Raw genomic sequence first — 22063 nt, forward strand, 5'->3', positions numbered from 1 at the left:
CGAAAAATATTTTGAGTGAAATTACTAACAACGGTATTACTTTATAGAATATGAACATGCATAATTCTCTCAGCTGGAGTCCCAAAATAATTTCTGAGCCTCCCACCAAATGGGCTTAAAGAATGGGCTGGGGAGCCTTGTTATTTCTGTCACAACTACTCTGCATTTCTTGGCCTATTCTTTTGCCATTTTATACTGAAAAACTTCCTTTCTTCTCACCTTTCCTGTCCCCTCCCGAGTAAAGATTAAAACATTTGTTAATATCTCCTGTCACTTTAAAATATTCTAAATCATACTTGACTTTGAACTTCCAGAGTTGCGTTTTTGTAGAATATGTCTCCCGCTGTCATACATTTGTTGAAAATTTTAAATTATTTCATTAAATCAGTTTTGTCCAGCTGTCTCTGGCCATCTGCCATTTATATGAGTATCTTCCTTGGAGTGTGTAACTTGTTTTATTTAAGTGGTAATGCTGTATGTAGCAGTAAATAATGAAGGTAAGAAAATAGACTTTCATTATTTTTTGAAAAGCCTAGAAATTATAAAGTCTCTTTAAGAATAACAAATGAGTTAAATCCCCATAAGAAGGAGAAGTAAAGCTTTGATCTCTAGATTCTTGTCCTTTGAAAGCACCTGTGATGTGCAGTTCATCTCCTGTGAATAAAAAGTTGGGGAAAAAATCAAGTAGTTGTTGCCCACCAGTTTTCCTTGAAGATTAAAATTTCATGGAGTTGACAACATATTTGTATCACTAGTGATCAAATGCTCATCTCAGAAGAGAGTTTGCAGGATTGCCTTTGGTTTTTATTTTATGAAATTAGATTGTGATACATCAGAGAGGAAAAGTGGCAGAAGTTCTAGTTGGAACAGGTTTCTAAGACATCTCAGTAAGCTGGGAGTTTTTCTTAGATTAAATGGTACGTGGTCCTTAATCTCCAGATGGCTGATTTTTCTGTTATCTTCACGGTCACCTAAGAAAAGGCCTGTTGTGCTGTGTGGGTTCAGCTATAGAAATTTTTGTCTACAAGCACTGATGACATTTATTAGGCAGGCAACAAAAGATGATTATAAACGGGTTTTGTAAGGATTTGGGGTACATTTTTCCCTTTAGTATATAAATCATAATTTATTGTTAACAGCTTAAGTATCTTTTGCTTAGGTTTTAGTGTTAATTATGTAGAATATGCTAAGAATAAGAATCTGCCTTTCTTAGGAATGTAACTAAATGAGTGTAAGACCACAGAACGTTAAGCCCAGAAGACAGAAGTATGTTTTGCCTGTAACGATAATCAGTAGTTTCTCAAGTTAATATATTATACCCACTGAAGGGGTAATTTGATGTTTCTTCCTTCAATTAAGGTATGGCTAGAATGTGATCCAAAACCATATTTGAATATTTAAATCCATTTTATGAAATTGTTAAAACACTGGTAACTTGGATGGGGATTTGGTGAGGGTAGGAGGAAACTGTAGAAGGGAGGGTTCTGCATGGGGGCTGACATCCCGCTCTACTTTGTTTATTTCTATGTTACTTGAATTTTACAGCAGGCATTACTTTGATGACTAAAAATTATGTAAAATTAAAAATCAATGTTGTTATTGAATATTGATTAATTGATAACTAATTCCAAGACAGTTTGTTGAGTTCAGTCAGTTTGATAGATTGAGTTTTTAAAAATGTATAGTGTATCTTTCCTTTGTTTCTATTACCGTATGTCTTGTTGATCTGTGTTCCCTTTTTCTAAAGTAGTGCATTTGTAGCTTGATTTCTTTGGGTACGCAGAATTCTAAATTTGAGTTACAATTAAAGGGTTTTTTAGGTGAGAGAAGATAGGCTTTAGTATTAGTTTTTAAAGGGAAACTAAATGTTTTTATTTACTTGTATGTTAATATCTGAGTATACCTTCCTGGTTGAATAAATTGTTCCTGACACAATGTACAAATTAAGTTTGAATTAACATAACTACAGAATTAGATATAATTTACCTAAGTACTGAGGATTTTGTGAAATGTTAGAACCTGGTGTATTGGGCATTATGAACATTAACCCAGGGAAGCAGTTAGGTTTGAAGGATGGTATGGGCAGGAGCTTGACAGATGGTGGCAACACATATTATTAGATGTTTCTGTGCCTTTTTTTTTTTTTTTTTTTTTTTTTTTTTTGAGACAGAGTCTCGCTTAGTCGCCCAGACTGGAGTGCAATGGTGCGATCTCGGCTCACTGCAAGCTCCGCCTCCTGGGTTCACGCCATTCTCCTGCCTCAGCCTCCCGAGTAGCTGGGACTACAGGCGCCCGCCGCCTCGCCCGGCTAATTTTTTGCATTTTTAGTAGAGACGGGGTTTCACCGTGTTAGCCAGGATGGTCTCGATCTCCTGACCTCGTGATCCGCCCGCCTCGGCCTCCCAAAGTGCTGGGATTACAGGCGTGAGCCACCGCGCCCGGCCTTCTGTGCCATTTTTATAGCCAAAGTGTGTTCACGGGAAAACTAAAGAATTTGGGGCAACTGACAAAATTAAGTTGTATTTTAGTAAATTAATTTAAAAGTTTCCATCAAGTTCCAGCATAGTCTGTGAGTTGGTGATAGAATTAGCACCACATTACTTGCAATATTAAACAACAATCCTACAAACTTCTGAAGGATTTGAACACTAAGACTAAATATAGTTGGATTTCCAAGTGACTTGGATACATTAACATTGAAGAGAATGAGAGGATTTTAAAATTCATTAGTATCACTTTTTATAATTATGTATGACATTAAAAAGTGAATAGCTTCTTAACATCTACTTTATAAGATACTTTATTATGGATTTGACAACTTTGATCCAGAGCAATTCTAGGCCTCAAAACTGTTTGGAGTTTAAAAAAAAAAAAAAAAAAACTATTGAATTTGATTAATTTCTGTGCCATAACTCTATAAAAATGCTGTAAATTAATTTAGAAGTTTAGGAGACTTAATTAGATATGTTTGTTAACAGATAGATCTCAGTGGCATCATAAGCCAAGCTGGAATTCAGTGGTTGAAACATAGGTATTGTAGTTTTCCCAAAAATATGACAGTGTGTCATTTTAGAGCTTTTTCATGTGATCTCAATAAATAGAATGGAAGTGTATATTTTGACAAAATTTCTGCTCTCTAAGGGAATACACTTTAAAATAATTGATGTAAATTATACATAATGGTAGATTTTTCATAATCTTGTATGTTTATTTGTATGTGTCATACTGGAAAGAAGTAAAAATTAGAAGATGACATTTTATTTTAGATAAAATGACATATCAGATCTCACACCCTAGCAAATAAGAACGTTTCATTTATTGGGACCTTAAAGTATATCTGTCCCCAAATATTTTAGGATAAAGGTTTAAACTGTAAAGCATCATTCTGTATAAATATAGACATACTTTAAAATTCCAATTTAAAAAATTCAAGGTTTTAGTTTTAGAAAATTTTGTTTTGCCATTGTTCTTGCTGTTTTTTCACTTGCTAATCTCACCGATCTTCACTTTTTTATTTGTATTAGACTCTAAACATGCTTGCATCTGCCGTTTTCCTGCTAGACACATTTAGATGGTAGAGATTGTTATTCATGTTGCAATATGCACACATTAAAGTATCCAAAATGGACAGCAGGAACCAAGGTGCTGCCTCTTCCTTTGTTTGTCATTTACTCTGGTAAGGGATGTGGTAACCTAGTACATGTTAAACGTATAATTGTTTCAAAGTATGTGGACTTTCCCCTTTGGTTGGATAAAGTAATTTGTAAGAAACATATTTTGAAATTCGTATGTGTATCAGGATCTAACCAGGAACACCAAAACCACTTCAAGTATTTACAACAGAGAAAATGTAATGGAGGGAATTGGTGATAACAGGCAGTAGTGTTGCTGGGAGCCAAGCAAGGCACAGAAAGGTGACCCAGAGATTAGCAATTAGGAGGAAGATACTGCTACCCTACGCTGAAGAGGAAAGGGGGTCCAGGGGTCAGGGCTACCCAGAACCCTGATAACTTCAAGAACAGCTAGAGCAGCTTCCAAAAAGCAGAGCCATGGAAGAGAGAGGAGAGGTTTGCGGGGGAAATGCCCTTGCTTCTCTCTCCCCCAGCTCTAGTCCCTTGTTACTGGCTGAACCCAGTTGGAGACCATCTGAGCCTGCAGGAGCCAGCCTCCTGCAATACAGAGCAGAACAGGTGGAAGGTGAGGAACAGAGCTGAGGGCAAGCAGGCGCAGGATGAAACAGCGATATTGAAGAAGTTCCTTCTCGTGACAGATTATGTCCATCTTCATCTTGATCTCCTTTGAATATGTCCCTGGACAAATTGAAAACAGAAAGTGACAGGCCGGGCGCGGTGGCTCACGCCTGTAATCCCAGCACTTTGGGAGGCTGAGGCGGGCGGATCACGAGGTCTGGAGATCAAGACCATCCTGGCTAACACGGTGAAATCCCGTCTCTACTAAAAATACAAAAAATTAGCCAGGCGAGGCGGCAGGCACCTGTAGTCCCAGCTACTTGGGAGACTGAAGCAGAATGTCGTGAACCCAGGAGGCAGAGCTTGCAGTGAGTGGAGATAATGCCACTGCACTCCAGCCTGGGCAACAGAGCGAGACTCCATCTCAAAAAAAAAAAGAAATAGAAAATGACAATGGCACTCAGTTCTGTGGATGTGAAGATCCTCTGACTGGCAGCGTTGGTGTTCCTTTCTCCTCATCCCTCCATGCCATCCCAAGCTGGTTCTCAATCAAAGACTGTGGTCTTCTCTGCCAGTGTAGAACTTCTTTTTGGCTGACAGCACATAATCAGCTTGCATCTCCTGCTACAAACCTCTAAACAGGCATAGAATGTAGTCATTTGGGGGAATGCCCTAACTGACATTCTCTAAGATGATTGAGATCAGTTAAGCCTCTGAAATAAATTCATATAGTGGGAACACTCTTATTTAGATGTCGGAAGGAGTGTTATGCCTGTCACTTCTGAAATTGAGCTTGGATGATTTCTCCTGATTAATTAATTAATATCCCTTTAGAGAAAGCAGTGACTGTTGAGGAAGAATAAACTTTTTTTTTTTTTTTTTGCTATGATTACAAAATAAGGGATGTAATCTAATTTAAGTATTTAGAGCACAGAGCCTGGTATGAAGTGGACATGCAGTAAAATGTTCAAATTTGTAGTGGATCTACTGTGAAAAGTTGATCATTGGCTTTGGGCTTTGAGAACTAGATATAGGAGTTTATCGCTGGAAGACTAAGAAATCTCCTAAAACAGTCTGGTTGATTTATAGAAAAGGAGGCTGGCATTTCTATTTTTATTTTCAGGAGATTTAAATTTACAAAACTAAAATGCTTAAATCAACCTTAGAAAACAACTATTTTTTAGATGACAAAAGTCTTACAGAATATAAAAAAATGATGAGTGTGTGTGTGTGTGTCCCAGTGTGAAAGTCTATAATTAACTCTCCCAGAGATTGATGCAGCAAATATTTGCGGTACCTCTACTGTGTGCTAGGTAGTGTTCTAGGCACTGGGGAAATATTAGCAGACGAAACCGTTGAAATATTTCTTCTTACAGCACTTTATTCCTAATGGAAAGGGAAATAGGCAGTAAATATATGTGTCAGGTGGCGGTAAGTGCTATGATGAAAGATAAAGGAGAACTAGAGTGGGTTTCCTATTTTATATGGGTCCAGGGAAGCCCTCTGACAGTTCTCCGGGGAGTACGAGGGTGAGCTGTTTGATGCTCTGGAGAAGTGGGTAATTCTGGGCAATGGGAAGGGTTAGCAATAAGTTCTATTAACAGGCTGACATATATGTCTCCAGATTTTTAAACACTGGACTTTTAAATAAAATAACTTGTTTATACTGTGCCTACTTTTGCCTTTCACTTAATAGTCTGTCTTCCTTTGTCTTTTTAATAGTTGTGTATAACGTTTCATTCTGTAGCTATACCTTAACTCTTTACCCAGTTCTGTATCAATGGCCATTCAGGCTGTTTAGTTTCTAATGTTAGAGAGGGTGTTGCCATAAACAGCCTCATACATGCATGGAAACGCTTGTGTGGCTGTTTCTCTAAGACAGTTGTTCTTAACCCACTTTAAAAGGCTTAAGAAAATGCTGAAGCTCAGGTCCCATTCAGACTAGTTTTTATATTAGGGTCTCTGGGGAGGGGATCCAGGCTTTGGTATTTTTCAAAATCTCAGGTGGTTACAATATATAGTCAGGCTTGAGAACCACTGTTGTAGGATTGTTCTTAGAAATAGACTTACTGAGTCAGTGATATGAAACATTGTACATTTTAGTAGATACTGTAACATTATTCTCTATATTCTTTAGGATTAGGAGTGACTGCCAGTAATAGAAACCTAAGATAATGTTGGGTTAAACAAAATAGTTTATTTGTAATGTAAATATCTAGACATAGGCAACCCGGAGCTGGTATGGCAGTTTTGTTCCATGAAGTCCTCAGTTGCCCAGCTGCCTTCTAGCTTTTGTTTTGGCTGAACTGAAAGTAAGCTCTTAGCCCGAAACTCCAAGGTGGAGGGTAGGGATCCTGCCATCACATCCATGTTCCAGGCAGCAGAATGAAGGGAAAGGTTGAAAATCGGCAAAAGGTACAGGTCAGCGATCCTTTGGAAAAGATGAAACTTCCACTGAACACTTCCACTTGTATCCCATTGGCCAGAACTTGGTCATGAGCCCACACCCAGCTGGGAAATAGGCTTTTGCCTGGGTAACCTGTGTGCCCTGAAGAAGACCGGGGCTGGTTTTATATGAAAGAAGAGAAGGACAGATAGTGGCAGCCACCAACAGTCTCTTCTGCGTCTTCCATGAAAGCTGTAAGAATCTGCCCTCCTACCTAAGACCGTAAGGGCACATTGTCCAGACCTGGTCAGTCACAACTGCAGAGTCAGCCGGAAGTTTCAGTGCAGAGATGAAAACTTCAGATAATATGTGGGTACAGGGAGAGGCGAAACAGACTTAAATCAGATGCAGGAATGATGCTGGAGAGTTGTAAACTTTATCATGTGCCAGAAAATAAAGGTGCAGGAGGCCAGTGTTTTAATTGGACACACTTCTTTGTCTCTGCTTGATGTTTCAGCTGTCATCCTGGCGGGTCTTTATCACCTTCAGCATGGCAATTGTTACTTAATTACTAACATACTCAAGTTTGTGTTAATATTAATGCTGCCCACCCTCACTTGAACATACTCGTCAAAGACATCTTAATACATAATTTTTATGTTTTAAATTAAAAATTTTTTAATTAAGAAATGAAGGCTGGGTACAGTGGCTCAAGCCTGTAATCCCAGCAGTTTGGGAGGCTGAGGCGGGTGGATTACTTGAGGTCAGGAGTTCGAGACCAGCCTGGCCAACATGGTGAAACCCCATCTCTACTAAAAATACAAAAATTAGCCTGGTGTGGTGGCACACACCTGTAATCCCAGCTACTTGGGAGGCTGAGGCAGGAGACTCGCTTTAACCTGACAGGCGGAGGTTGCAGTGAGGTGAGGTGGCGCCACTGTACTCCAGCCTGGGCGACAGAGCAAGACTCTGTCTCAAAAAAGAAAAAAAGGAAATGAAAAGTTTGATATGTGACATTTTACAAATCAGTATTTGTTGTCATTGCAGTGGATGAAGATCGCAGCACGGAACCTGACCGATTGCAGGTGTTTCACAAGAGAGCCATCATGCCTTATGGTGTTTATAAGAAACAGCAGAAAGACCCGAGTGAGGAGGCCGTTGTTCTGCAGTACGCCAGCCTGGTGGGGCAGAAGTGCTCCGAGCGGATGCTGCTGTTCAGAAACTGACCTGTTCGCCTCTGCCGGGGCTTCCCGTGTTGTGCTGATGGTTTGTGTCAGGATACTTACTCAGTACCTGTGGGGAAGTAACTGTCACCACCCACAAATTAAGACAGTTTTTATTTTGACTATCTATGGCTTTTACAATATATTTTGTGGCAATGTATCTGTGAGAATCTCATGGTTAATATAAAGATTTTAAAACTGTGTTGTGACCTAGCCCCCATAATTGGGGTTTATCATTTTGGAGGTTTCTTTCTAGAGCAAGATATGCTCAGATTCTCCTGTTTAAATTTTGTAAAATGAAGAAGTGAATCTAAGTAACTTAATCACAGTTGTGCATTTTTTTTGGTTCTGTTAAAGAAATTAAAACAGACTGTTTCCTCAGGCCCATTTTAAACATGAACTTATGTTAGGAAACCTTAAGTATGGGGAAGGTAGAAAGTTTGTTTCATCACTTAGAAAATGTGTCTTCTCAAGAACAAAACTGTGTGCTGTTACTCAGTGTTCAATATTAAATTGCTGCCAAATGTTATGTAGTTTAATAGAGAACTTGAAAAAATAAAACATTAAAAAGGATCTTGTGTTAGCATCAGGTATCCATTTGTTCAGGACAGTCCTGTTCATGTCTGTTGTCTTGGCATAGTTTTCCCCCTAGAACATAGTATTCCCTTTTACTCTAAAAAATATCCCAGTTTGGACAATAAAATACATAATTACTCTAGTTATATTATTTGCTTTATTTCTAAAAATGTAAGAAACTAAATTTTTAAAAGAAAAACATTGGTTCCTGCCTTGATCTAAGTCTCATCCAAAGGAAATAGTCCCTAGTTTTTTATCTTACAACTCAGGACATTTGTCTTTGGTTGTTAGTGGAAATTAGTTAGTATGTGATCACTTTCATAGTTCTGCCCAAATCACATGTAAGAAGGAATCATTCTGACCTCTGTTCCAGGACAAGAGCTACAACAATCCATTTCTTGCCCTTTGATGTGAGAGTCAGAGTCAGGGTGGCTTCTGCCCCCCTGAGTAACTCAGAGCAGATCAGAGTGGAGGCCAGCCCCCTCCTTCCCTCTCACTCAGAGCGGAGGCCAGCCCCCTCCTTCCCTCTCACTCAGAGCGGAGGCCAGCCCCCTCCTTCCCTCTCACTCAGAGCGGAGGCCAGCCCCCTCCTTCCCTCTCACTCAGAGCGGAGGCCAGCCCCCTCCTTCCCTCTCACTCAGAGCGGAGGACAGCCCCCTCCTTCCCTCTCACTCAGAGCGGAGGCCAGCCGCCTCCTTCCCTATCACTTTCTTTTGCTGAGTCCTTTGCCCACCTGTCAAGGTGGCAGGCACTGTGCTGGGTACAGGAGGAGGAGAGTCAGACATGTCCCTTAGCTATAGTCAAGCTGTCTGGGAAACAGGATGAAAAACAGAGGAGGGTTATTTTCTTGTTCCCTCTTTGTCATCTGATCTCCTTTTCTGCTACCAGCTGTTTGGCCAGCAAGCCCTTTTTAGTTCCCACTTTGCCCATTTTTCTGTTTTGGTTCATCCTTTTTTAACAGCCATATTATAAAACATGGTAGTTTGAATCCTGTTGCTGATATTAAACTTTTCTCTAAAATGTACTGAATTTCGACAAAAATTTGAAAATATCCTTAGCTAACTAGAATAAAAAGGATCATAAAAGAATGATTTTAAAAATGAAATCTGTGGAAACTCAAAATCCAAGTCAGCCGTATTTCTTCATTCAGAGCATGTGTGTCACCTGCCAGGTGCCGAGTGCTCTCCTAACCATGCTAGAGTAGTGAGCAAAGCCATTTTCTCTGATCACAAGATTTTATATTTTTCTGGGATTTTGACCTGCAAAATAGTCTCCTAAGAGCATTTGAGAAGCTTATTTGGAACTGCCTTCAGAATCTATAGAGCTTTTTTTCTCTTTTTCCTCTAAAATGAAAAGAGCTTCATTTTATAACAAAAGTGATACTGTAAGCAGAACAGTAAGAAGTTATAAAAGTAAAAATCATCTAAAACCCTACCATACTCAAGAACTGTCATGTATGTATACACACACCTATGTAATTTTAATACAGTTAGAATTATGTTCTACATGCTGTTTCATTTCCTCAACAGTAAATTATGAACATGTCTGAAATTTGAAATAAATTTCAAAATAAAGCTTCAGAAAGTGTAGTAAGTAATCTCTGCACTATTAAAAATAAGCAGGGTAGGGCTGGTACATGGCTTCCTTAGCGTTTGGATGTCCAACTTGATGTTATCACTGCATCTTTCCTCCTTTTGTCTTTGTGATTAGCATGTAAAATGGTATTCATAAAGATCACAACCCTTGAATATCAAATGAAGAGAAAACTTGATTTCAACATCTTACCACAACTCTGGTTTCTTCCTGCAGAATTCATTTTCAGAGGAAAATGATGAATCATCCCTGTCTGTGAACCACTGTGCTATCCCTGAGGGTGGCATTGTAGGTTGACTCCGGCAAAGCCTCAGAGTGACTTGAGCATGGAGATCCTTCTGCTTGGCTGCTGTGTTCATGCATTATGTTTATTTGTTTGATATATTGATCCGAGTAGTCAAAGTGTCTTAAAAGGACACCTATGTGTCCTTTTGAGCCCCAGCTGAGTGAATATTGATAGTGAGCTAGAAAAGCATAGTCAAGGAAAGTGACGCAACCTTATTACTTGACCAGCAGTCTAGCTGAGAGATGTGATTTTGTGTTCGTGGCTTTCTATAAAGACACAAGGACTTTTCAAAGACAGTTTCTATCTTTCCAAGGCAGGAAACTTTGCATTTGCAATCTCAGTATTGTGTCCCCTTCTGATTTCAAATACATCACACCTGCCTTCCTGTTTTGGGAGCAAAGATGTAATTTTGATTCCCTGTGCTACCATCCTTATTTAAATTATTTCCATTCTAAGAGATTTTTGTTATTTTTTTTAAATGTAATCTGAGCACTTTTTTTGTATTCTAAAAGATAGATGCTATCAGATAAATATATTGTTCATTTGATTAAAATTATTTAGATAAATATTACTATGTTGACTTTTAAATAGCTTTATCCTATTCATTCATTTTGCAACTATTTGTTGTGTGTAGTTTCTTAACATGTCAGAGTCTATTATGTAAAAGAACCTTTTCAGATTTCTGAACAGTATATGCTTTGATTTTATAGGCTTTATATTATTTCAGTATGAATAAAGATAAGGAATATGATGGACAGTTAACTAAAATGTATCTGTCGTTGCTAACTTGAAAGAAATGAAGTAGAAACAATTGGAAAATGAATTAGAAATTATTCAAGTGCACATCTTTTCTAAAAACCAATGACTATAAGGCAAACAAGTTTGATTGCATGTGGTATTTTTTGCTCTCGTATATGCTTTTTGAACAAGTTATTTGATAAAGCCTGAATGGAAAAAATAAAGCTGTTTCTATCTGCAGTGGCTCTTGGTGGTCATTACTTAAAAGACATATGTTTTCATCTTTTAAATTCCTGAACACATTTCACCTGCTGTGTGAATATGTCGAAAACAGAGGTAAGACACTGGCTATATGAATCATAAAATTTAATTTTCACTAAATGGAGTTCCAGACCGTGTGGTTATCTAAATCAAAGTATGGTGGATTCCTTTCTCAGAAAGAGAGTAAAATCCCATTTTAAGCCAAAAGTCTGGATTTTCACAAGATAAATTAAGGAATAGACTTTTATAACCCAAAGGGATTCAAAATAGGACTTTAAATATCAATTCAAATATAATTTATCTTAGAAAGTTTGCAGGGAAATTTTCAAAAATATAAAGTATGCTTTAATTGTTCATAATAGTCTGTGGTATATTTATGCAATACATTTACTAGTGTTTTATCTCTTTACAGTAAAGAGGGTCCTGGTAGGTTGGTGATAAAATTAATCCTATTTCCAAGTGATTTAAATATTAGTTACAATTCCCACTGACATTTTTTTCCTCCAGAATAGACTTAGCCTTTTCTTACTTGAAGTGGACAGTGTTCATCAGGAAATATTTAGACAATATGGAAAAGAATACTGAAGAAAAAGTAAAAACACTTTTAATCCCATCAGCAACAACCCCTGATTACCTTTCACATTTTGGTGTAGGGCCTTTGACACTTTTTCCTACCTTACATATATGTATATGTCTTGTTTTATTTTAAAAGAAATACGGAATCCTGTGTATATTGTTTCATAACTTTTTCATCTAATATGTTGTGAACATCTTAATACATTTGAGCATAAATGAGGAAGAATATAATTTTTTTTTTTTTTTTTTGAGATGGAGTCTCGCTGTGTCACCCAGGCTAGCGTGCGGTGGTGCGATCTCGGCTTACTGCAGGCTCTGCCTCCTGGGTTCAAGTGATTCTTGTGCCTCAGCCTCCCTAGTAGCTGGGATTACAGGCGCGCTCTACCACGCCCAGCTAATGTTTGTGTTTTTAGTAGAAACGGGGTTTTGCCATGTTGGCCAGGCTGGTCTCGAACTGATCTCAAGTGATCCACCCACCTCGGCCTCCCAAAGTGCTGGTATGACTAGCCACTGTGTCTGGGCAGAATATAATCTTTTTAATACCTGCATAATATTCCACTGTGTCTAGAATCTTTTGGGAATGAGGCCTTAAGACTTTGGCCCCTCCTTTTGGATAGTGGGAGTTGTAATTGACCAGCACTAACATTTTCATAGGAGTTCTTTAAAATACTTGGTGCTATAGACACGGTTTGGTTCCTCCCAAAGTTTATATATTGAAATCTATATCCTCACTGTGATGGTGTTAGGAGGCAGGGTTTTGGGGAGGGCATTAGGTCTTGAGGGCAGAGCACTCATGAATGGCATTAGAGCGCTCCTAAAAGAGACCCTGGAGGGCTGTCTCACCCGTCCCAGCGTGTGAGGACGCAAGAGAAGGCACCGTCTGTGAACCAGAAAGTGGCACTCAACAGATAACAAATCTACCGGCACCTCAACTTGGAGTTCTCAGCTCCAGAATTGTAAGAAATCCATTTCTCTTGTTTTCGGGCCGCCCAGTTGATGGTATTCTGTTAAGCAGCCGGAATGGACTAGAACGCTCATTGACATTATTCTTATTCCTGATTTCCCAGTTCCTTTTCCCTTTCACTGGACAGTAGGAATTTTTTCCTTACCTGCAGCTTCAGGAAATATGTAGCTTTGAAAACTTAGTGCCTTTCCTCTCCTTGTTCCTCCCACTAGATATTTTCCGGGCGATGCGGAGACTACTGTTTTCACAGGATGCACACCTCTAAAATTTCCAACTAGAATTGCCTTACTTGAAAGCTTAAAGGTATTTAAAACAAATTAAGGTTTTAATTTATTTGATTCTTTATAAAACAGAAGTCTTTAAAATGGGTTTGCTAGACAAGATGGGTAACCATATTTCTATTATTAATCTTGCTAAGTTTTATATTGGCTGTTTATTTGGGGATTTTGGTAAAATTACATTTTACTATTCAGGTGGTTGTCCCCATTGGGCTCTTGAGTCCTATCCAGAAAATATTGTCTCATTAACTTTTTGTTTTTGTTTTCATTTTGGTTTCTTTTTTTTTTTTTGAGACGGAGTCTTGCTCTTTCGCCCAGGCTGGAGTGCAGTGATGCCATCTTGACTCACTGCAACCTCCACCTCCCAGGCTCAAGTGATTCTCCTGCCTCAGCCTCCTGAGTAGCTGAGACTACTGGCATGTGCGACCATGCCCGGCTAATTTTTATATTTCTGTAGAGATGGTATTTCACCATGTTGGCCAGGCTGGTCTCGAACTCCTGACCTCAAGTGATCTGCCTGCCTCAGCCTCCCAAAGTGCTGGGATTATAGGCGTGAACCACCACACCCAGTCCCATTAACTATTTTGATTAGACTAAGAATTAAAGTTGAAGACATTTTGTTTCCCAAATTTTTATTAGAGTTTCAAAATAGCTTACATGCATATAGAGAGCGTGGTTTCCTCATCACAGCTCTTCATCTGCAAGATGAAGAAGCAATTCTAAATTAAAAGTGCTGTTTTTAAAACTTAGTATAGCAGATCTTACTTATTACACGGCATTTGTAATACCACTCGAAATGAAGCATTTCAGCCATCTTAGAGGCATCGTTGCTTGTCTGGCACGTATAAAGCAGACTGTTATTGACTAGCACAAGTATTTTTGTTTCTCTGATCATTAGAGTTTGGTTAAATGCAATATTTAAAAAGTGGTTTTAAAGATTTATTTATTTTAATGTTACAGGCTAGAGTCATTATAAGAAAAAGGTCCTTTGGGAGGCCAAGGCAGGAGGATTGCTTGAGGCCCAGAGTTCCAGACAAGCCTGGGCGGCATAGTGAGACCCCATCTCTACAAAAACAAAATCAGTTAGTCAGGCGTGTTGTGTGCCTGTCGTCCTAGCTACCTGGGAGGCCAAAACAGAAAGATCGCTTGAGTTCAGTGAGCTATGATCACACCACTGCCATACAGCCTGGGTGACAGAGCGAGTCCCTGCCTCTCAAAAATTGTGTGTGTATGTGTGTACACGTGTATGTATTTATATATATAAATGTTGTACTCCCAACATATTATTCACCTGTGATTTTGAATGGAATTTTCCTCTGAACCTTAATTTTCCATGCTTGTCAGTCTGCGCCAGGGTCTTAAAATTATTTAACATCAGGTTTTTAAAATTTTAATTAATGTTAAACGAAAACTCATGAATACTTCATGATATCCAATTCATCGCACTTTGTTAATTCAGTATTCAGTGAATTTGAATAGCATCTCTCAACTATTGGAGCTTTCTGATCATGAAACAAGAAAAACAGCATTTTAGGTTTGTGAATTCAGAGCTTAAGGCTTTTAGCGCAGTTGTATGTGAACAGTTCTATGTATTTGTCCAGCATATTTTAAAATATCGAGAGGTGGCCAGACTGTACTTTGGAAGTTAACTGTTGCTGATGTGAGTTATTTTACTGACCTTTAAGGCAAATATTATCCACACATACATATGTACAGCAAGAGAGCGTATATGTAGTGAAAGCTCCGTAGTAACTGTAGGATGTAGTCTCAGTTTTGATTCACAGAATCAACTTGATAAAGGGTTTGGATTTTTGACTATGGTAGAATGACACAAACTGCTAAGGCTGCCCTGTACAATAAGGTAGCTTTAGCCGCATGTGTCTAATTCAATTAAAATTTACAATTTAAATTCAGGCCGGATACAATGGCTCACGCCTGTAATCCCAGCACTTTGTGAGGCCGAGGTGGGCGAATCACGAGGTCAGGAGTTCAAGACCATCCTGGCCAACATGGAGCAACACCGTCTCTACTAAAAATACAAAAACAATTAGCTGGGCCTGGTGGTGGGCGCCTGAAATCCCAGCTACTCGGGAGGCTGAGGCAGGAGAATCGCTTGAACCCAGGAGGTGGAGGTTGCAGTGAGCTGAGATCACGCCACTGCACTCCAGCCTGGGTGACAGTGTGAGACTCCGTTTAAAAAAAAAAAAATTAAAATGTGTCAAGCTTTGATACTTTCTTAGGTTTCTGTGTGGTAAAACTGTGGAACTATGACAGTGGAACATTTGTTTGGGGGCAACTTTCTTTGACACTTTGCAATTTATCATCATATGTAATTTCCATTGAGCAATCTAGTTCCACCTTTGATTGAAGTGCAGCTATGCATATGTGCAGTTGTAGCATCTCATTACTGTGTCCGTTTCCTAAGATAACTGTCCCATTTAGATTTACAGTTAAGCTATGTACAGAGAGGCTGCTTCCTTAAAGAACAATTTGAATGACTGAAAGATTAATTCAGAAATACACAGGATTCCTGTTCTTTTATCTCCATTTTCAAATATTGCATCTTAAATTTCCTTCCAGGTTTCTAGTTTTCTAGTTGCATATTTATTTTACCCAAATAAAAAACTTTATCAAGAACAATCTCTGAATCTATAGCAATAAAAGGATGTTCATGCATCTTACAAAACAAGTCTACTCAAAAATCTTCAGTGACCTAACTCTGCAAAAGAAAGGTGAGAAAAAAATAAATACTCATCATAGCATCTCCCTTATACTGTTTAACATACAGCTGGTGGGTAACACACATGATTAAATCAACCCAGAAGAAAGATTGGAAAGATTTATGGCTCTGCCTTTTGGAGATGTTTTATTCCCTTATTGCATTTTTTTAGGGCAATTTTGATTACTAGGGTTTTTTCCAGCCTACTTCTAACCCAAGTGCATGTCAATGTCTCAATCCTTAGATCATATGGAATTTCAGTGGAGGCATTTTATTTAGATATGGGGAGGTTAGTCTGGACTTGCTTCACCAAAAATTGGTTGCAGACCCCCTTGGGCAGAGCTTGTGGGGGTGGGAGATTGGAAGGGGCCCCTGCTAACGGGCAGTGGCCATGAGAGTTTTGTGCAAGCATGAAGGGCAGCGCCTGCAGAAAGCAAAAATGACTACTTCCAGTCTTCCTGGTTTCTGCCTGTTCTTGAGCCACGTTGCAATTCCATTTGTTATTTTATGAAGAAAGCCAGGAAAATAATCAGTGTGTGGCCAGCCGTATGCAATTAAGGCTTCTGCATCTACAGCAGCTGGTGGTTATGCTTGAAGTATTTAATATTTCTGATAAAGTCACTAATGATTCTGTTGGGAAAGTTTGGAACTAAAGGAACGAAGTTTAAAAGGAAAATCTGGAGACTAGTTTGGCCTTATTCTAACGAGTGTTATTCGTTTCTCTTACCCATTTATTGCCTTTGTAAAGATATGGAAACTGTTAGATGTCAGCATTATCGGTGTGTGATGAATTGTAGACCTCACTTATCAGTAGGCTGCTTATCTGGCCACTTCACCATCTGGCACATAGAAAAGGAAGGCAGAAAGGAAGGAAATACAATCGCCGCTTAGCAGCTAGAATGGGCTGGAATTCATGCACCAAAGCTTCTGCCTGACTCCTGGGAGCGCCATTAGAGTTACTGGTGCAGGGGAAAGAGCATGGGGCTCTGTGGAGACGTTTCTCTGAAGAAATTTTTATACCAAAGTAAAAGGAAAAAGTGAACTGGAAACGACGTGCTAATGGAAGGCTGCACATCGTACCCTGATCGGCTCTCCCTGTGCATGGCCCACGCATTCCACCCATGCCCTGTGGACAACGCTGGGTGGGGAGCGCTGACATCAGACCAGGAGCAAGAGCAACCTTCTGACCACATTCCCCCAGCAAGCCCCCACATCCTTTTATTCACCTACTTAGTAAGTTAAAAAGAAAACATGTTTTGGAGAACCTGGACTTGGAAGGCAAACCAGACTAAGTTCACATCCTAGAAGCACTACTAAGTGTGTGAGGTTAGTGCCAGAAGGAAGCTCAGCGAACTTCAGCTTCCTCATCGGGAGTGATGAACCGGACAACCTGCTGCCCAGCTGATAGGAGTTGATGAGATTTGCAGGTGTAGACAGCTCAGAACGCAGCCTTGCTGCTGTTCTTCAGCCCACTATATCTTGATCAAAGCAGGTATCAACCAAAAAAGAAAGGTCATAAGATTCAAGTGTTAACAAACATTACAGAGAAAAGGTGGAGTGAACGCCTCTTATCTAAGGTTTGAAACCCTAAACAACGGGGTAGCTTCAGGCCAATCGGAGAGTTGACTTTGGTAATGACAATGTTGAACTGTCCAGCAAATGGCTAAAATACATTTCCTATACTCTGTTATAAGCAAATGTATAATGCAATGGAAATATTTCATAGTTAAAGCAATCAAAAGGTTCTGTTACAGGATAAATTACAGTTATCTGCAAAATTCACGATATTGGAACAGGCCTTCAAGACCGTGGAATTAGAATCCATTTTAAATACCTGCTCACAAAGAAGACCCTAATGTCAGAAGGCTAAAAACATGCTAATGGCTGCTGCTGTCTAATCGAAGGTTGATAAATAATTATTCATAGGAACCCATTATTCATATTCATGGAACAATTATTCATATTCACGGGAGCCTCACTCCAGTGGGGCCACCGTTCAAGTTTTCCTTGGTATAATGGAGAAATAAAACGGGCTTGAGGCCTAGGTATCATTATGCACATTTCTGTTTTGTTTGAGACAAAACTAAACGGGCTCTCTGGAAAACCAGCAACATTTCACGGGCTCTGCTGATTGTCTCGCTCAGCACGTTGCCGCATGCAGTTACAGTTTAACTGATAACGACTAGACTGTTTTCATCTTGCCCCCAACTGTTCCGGCTTTTCTGCCTCCTTCTGCATCCTTCTTCTGCACGCAGGCGAATTCTGGAGGAGGCATCACATCTTAAAATTGGCTTTTCACAGAGCCGCACAGGTTAGCGGAAAGGCAGCATCAAACCAGGACATCGAAAGCACATCTTTTGGGCTAGAAAAGTGGTGACGTTGGGTCCTGTGGGATGCTGCCTCAGTGGGAGGGAGAGTGGGCTGGAAGACAATATTTGGAAATAGATCTGCAGCATTTACCAAAAACAGGTGTTTCTATAGTTAAACGTTGTTTTCTGCAGCCTTGCTAAAAGTGGATTCTGTGTGTCTGTGGCTGTGTATCCAGCCCCTGGGTCCTCAAGCTTGGACACGGGGAAGCCAGGGGGATGTTTTCCTGACACTGTCAGAATTGCTCTGCTTCCCAACCCGTTCTAACAGCTGCTCTGAGAGCCCTGATGGAAGCAGTTAGAACCTCAGCGGCAACTCTGCTGTCCACCCGGGCAGAGCCACTGGCTCGGATCCAGCGGAGGAGACACTGGCTGTGGCCCAACCTTGGCCGAGAGAGAGCTGGCGCGGGAGGGGAGCGAGCCCTCTGGACTTCTCCCTTATTGTCAAGGGTGCTGCGTGCTCAGTTGACCCTTGGGTACAAAGTGGAGAGAAAGCGGTCCCCTCTGCTCTGCCTTTTCAGTGACGTTTCCCCAAAGGCCACCAGGGGGCAGAAGAAGCCTCTTTGCCTTTTTTTTTTTTTTTTCAGCCTCTTACATTGGTCCATTGGGCCAATGTTTTGATATAAAACATTTTGACATAATTATATTTATATCAAATAAATGTATGAATTCTATTTCCCATTTCCCGCATCTTTGATTTTTTCCCCCAGATTTGGGCTGTCTGTGAATGAATTCTTCTGTAGCTAAGGCAATTGTGAGGGGAGGTCTTCACTTAAGCAGGAATTTCTGCCAATGCATGATCTAGTTACAGGATCCCGTGTCTGATGCATCCCAGTCTCCCACCTTATTCTCTGTCTTTCCAGCCTCACTGGGCTGGGGCAGCCCTGGGTGTGTTTTATTTGGATTATTGCAGCACTCTTTCAACCAGTGGCCACCCCAGCCCCGTTATGCAGACACCACCGGTTTCACCTGCCCAGTGCAGCAGCCAGCAGCTCTGTCTCTCCTCTGGCCTAACCTCAGCCAGCTCCTCAGCCTGCCCATTGAAAGCTAAACTGGCCCACCTGGCATGCCCAGACTTTCCTGCCAACCTTTCCCCTATATCCTCCTTCTACACGCTGCTGTCTCAGGTCTTTCTTTCCTATTTCTTGATCTTCACCGGGTCTGTTTCCTCCCCAGTCATGCTCCCTCCCCTTCAAGCACAACAGGTTCCAATCTTCTGGGTCCCTATCAGATGTCACCTTCTAATCAGCACCTTGTGTATGATATCAGGATCCCTGCCAGGCGCGGTGGCTCACACCTGTAATCCCAGCACTTTGGGGGGCCAAGGTGGGCAGATTACCTGAGGTCAGGAGTTTGAGACCAGCCTGACTAACATGGGGAAACCCTGTCTCTACTAAAACTACAAAATTAGCCGGACGTGGTGGCAGGTGCCTGTAATCCCAGCTACTCAGAAGGCTGAGGCAGGAGAAACACTTGAACTCAGGAGGTGGAGGTTGCAGTGAGCCGAGATTGCGCCATTGCACTCCAGCCTAGGCAACAAGAGTGATATATATATATATGTATATATTTACATATCAGCACCCCTTCCTACTGTTGCATTTCTTTCATAAGTGTCTAGAAAACCAACCACGCAACTGGGGTCACAGGAATGGTGCATGTTGGTCTCAGTGAAGGGAGCTAAAGAAAGGCTGGACTCATTGGAGAAACCTGCTCGAGAAAACACCCATGTGTTGTGTGGAGGCTGAATCCCAGCATCCAGGACCCCAGGCATGGCCTGCTCCTGGAGCTGCTCGGGACTCCCTGGAAATATCTAGGAAGCTTTCCCAAGGAGCGAGTCCAAACTGGACCATAGTGAGCTTTGCAGTCTCTGAACACATTAAGAACAACAGAAACACTCATGCAGAAGAGTGGTAAACGTGAGGCATAGAAGTGAGTTTTGCTTTGTAACCCTAGGAAAGTACCAGTCTGTCTGCTTTTGAATGTGCAGCTACTAAAGATAATCTCTAAGAAATGCACCCTTTGTTCTGCCTGCTCTTTTGTTTCCTTGAAACAGACAGGTGGAAGTGAGAGGAATAGGTGTTTGGGGAGTGTTCCCAGAGGTGAAAGCGGTGCTTGCGTGGATGTCTGTGCCTAGGCAGGCACCTTCGTGGTCACCTGCTGCCAAATGAGCAGCAAGAGACAGCAGCAAATAAAGGATCTCATGCACAGCGGGGGGTTGACGTGCCTCCCAGCAGGAGAAGCACATATGAGGGAAATTGTCTTGGGACACTTGGCTGTTGGTAGAACAGCTGCTTTGCATAATGAATTCCTGGCCTAATGGGTACGTAGATCCCAGCACTTGGGGCAGGACTGTTTTTGGTTTAGTGCTCACACACCAGAAAATAGAATGCGCCAATATGAATTGAAAATTCTTAAAAGGGATCAGTGTAATCCCTATTTAATTTGGACTTTTCCTCGTAAATTCATTTCTCAAATGGTAAGACATTCTAGTAACGGACACAAAGGCATTTTTATACATGCTGAACACACTTCGCCCTGGGAATAGTCCACTTGCCCCTAATTGAGATCCTAAAGAAGGGGAAAAGCCTTGCAAATAAACCTCTGCAAGTGCAGAAAAGAGCTCTCAATGCCATCCAAGTGGCATGTGTAATAAAAGTTCACCTTCCCTTCAGGGTTTCACACGGCCACAGATCCTTGAGAATGTTCAGGAGGGTGAAGTGGGGCTGCACATCATTAGGAAGATATCACTGCTGTTTTGCTTTCCTCACTCTTAATTTCTGTTAACGCTTCCTAAATTTTATAAGACTGATGCTTTTCCTTGAAGCTCATAAGGCATTTAAGCACAGGCCCAAATGTGTGAGACGTGCTGCTCCTCTCATTTGAATTGGGACCTGCATATGGAGATGAGCACACAGTGATGTTTGCAGAGAATTACCACATTACCTGATGGCAGAACATGCCCATTCCAATGGGCAGGCGAGCATGGTGGTGCCAGGGTAGGCTGTGTGCACACAGACCTAATACTAACCCCATACATCTCAGGCCACAGACTAACCACTCTCACAGAGGCCTGGGGCTCTCAACCTGCTTGCTGTTTGAAAGCTCTGTGCAAAACCGAAGTCACACCTATATGCTCCAGGCATTTATTCCTTAACTGATACCTTCATCCACAACTATCTGAGCACCTACTCTATGCTAAGCATTATACTTGCCACTGAGATTGGTACGGTTTGGCTCTGTGTCCCCACCCAAATCTCATGTTGAATTGTAATCCCCACATGTCAGGAGAGGGACGTGCTGGGAGGTGATTGGATCATGGGGACAGTTTTCCTCTTGCTGTTCTCATGAAACTGAGTGAATTCTCATGAGATCTGATGGTTTAAAGTATGGCACCTCCCCCTTCAAGTGCTCTCTCTCCTGCTCCGCTGGGGTAAGATGCGCTTGCTTCCCCTTCCGCCATGACTGTAAGTTTCCTGAGGCCTCCCAGCCATTGTTCCTGTTAAGACTGCAGAACTGTGAGTCACTTAAACCTCTTTTCTTCATAAATTATTCAATCTCAGGTAGTTCTTTATAGCAGTGTGAGAACAGACTAATACAGAGGTGAACAAGACAGACTGGAATTGCATTCTAGGGAGAGAGGGAATTTACAAGTAAAAGAATAAATAAAAAAAGGATGTTTGATTGTGTGCAGTGGTACAAAAGCCCACTTCGGACAGGGTGGTCAGGAAAGGGCTTTTTGAAGCAGTGTCAGTAAATGTGTGTTGATGGAATGAAACCATGAATACAGGAACATGTAGCACTACTGGGATTCAGAGGTGGAGTGTCATGCTCTTTTCTCTTTAGGAGTTCAGAGTCTCAGAGGATAGACTCAAAACCATGAGCTGGAATGAGAAGGGATCTAAGAGTT

At 40.8% G+C, this 22063-nt stretch overlaps 1 protein-coding gene across 10 annotated transcripts in view; it reads left to right on the forward strand.

The window, feature by feature from the left end:
- LOC105469721 (arginyltransferase 1) overlaps nt 1–11232 on the forward strand; it is a 187798-nt gene extending 176566 nt beyond the window's left edge. For 9 of the 10 annotated variants that reach the window (XM_011721223.3, XM_011721242.3, XM_011721207.3 and 6 more), the window contains one exon: nt 7624–11232. In XM_011721223.3, coding sequence (XP_011719525.2) covers nt 7624–7802 — 179 coding nt within the window. In that variant the 3' untranslated portion in view covers nt 7803–11232. The remainder of the gene's footprint in view (nt 1–7623) is intronic. The other variant, XM_011721177.3, reaches the window with a different exon arrangement.
- The last annotated feature ends 10831 nt before the right edge of the window (nt 11233–22063 follow it).

This window comes from Macaca nemestrina, chromosome 9 (assembly GCF_043159975.1).
Source record: "Macaca nemestrina isolate mMacNem1 chromosome 9, mMacNem.hap1, whole genome shotgun sequence".
NCBI classification, from domain to species: Eukaryota; Metazoa; Chordata; class Mammalia; order Primates; family Cercopithecidae; genus Macaca; species Macaca nemestrina.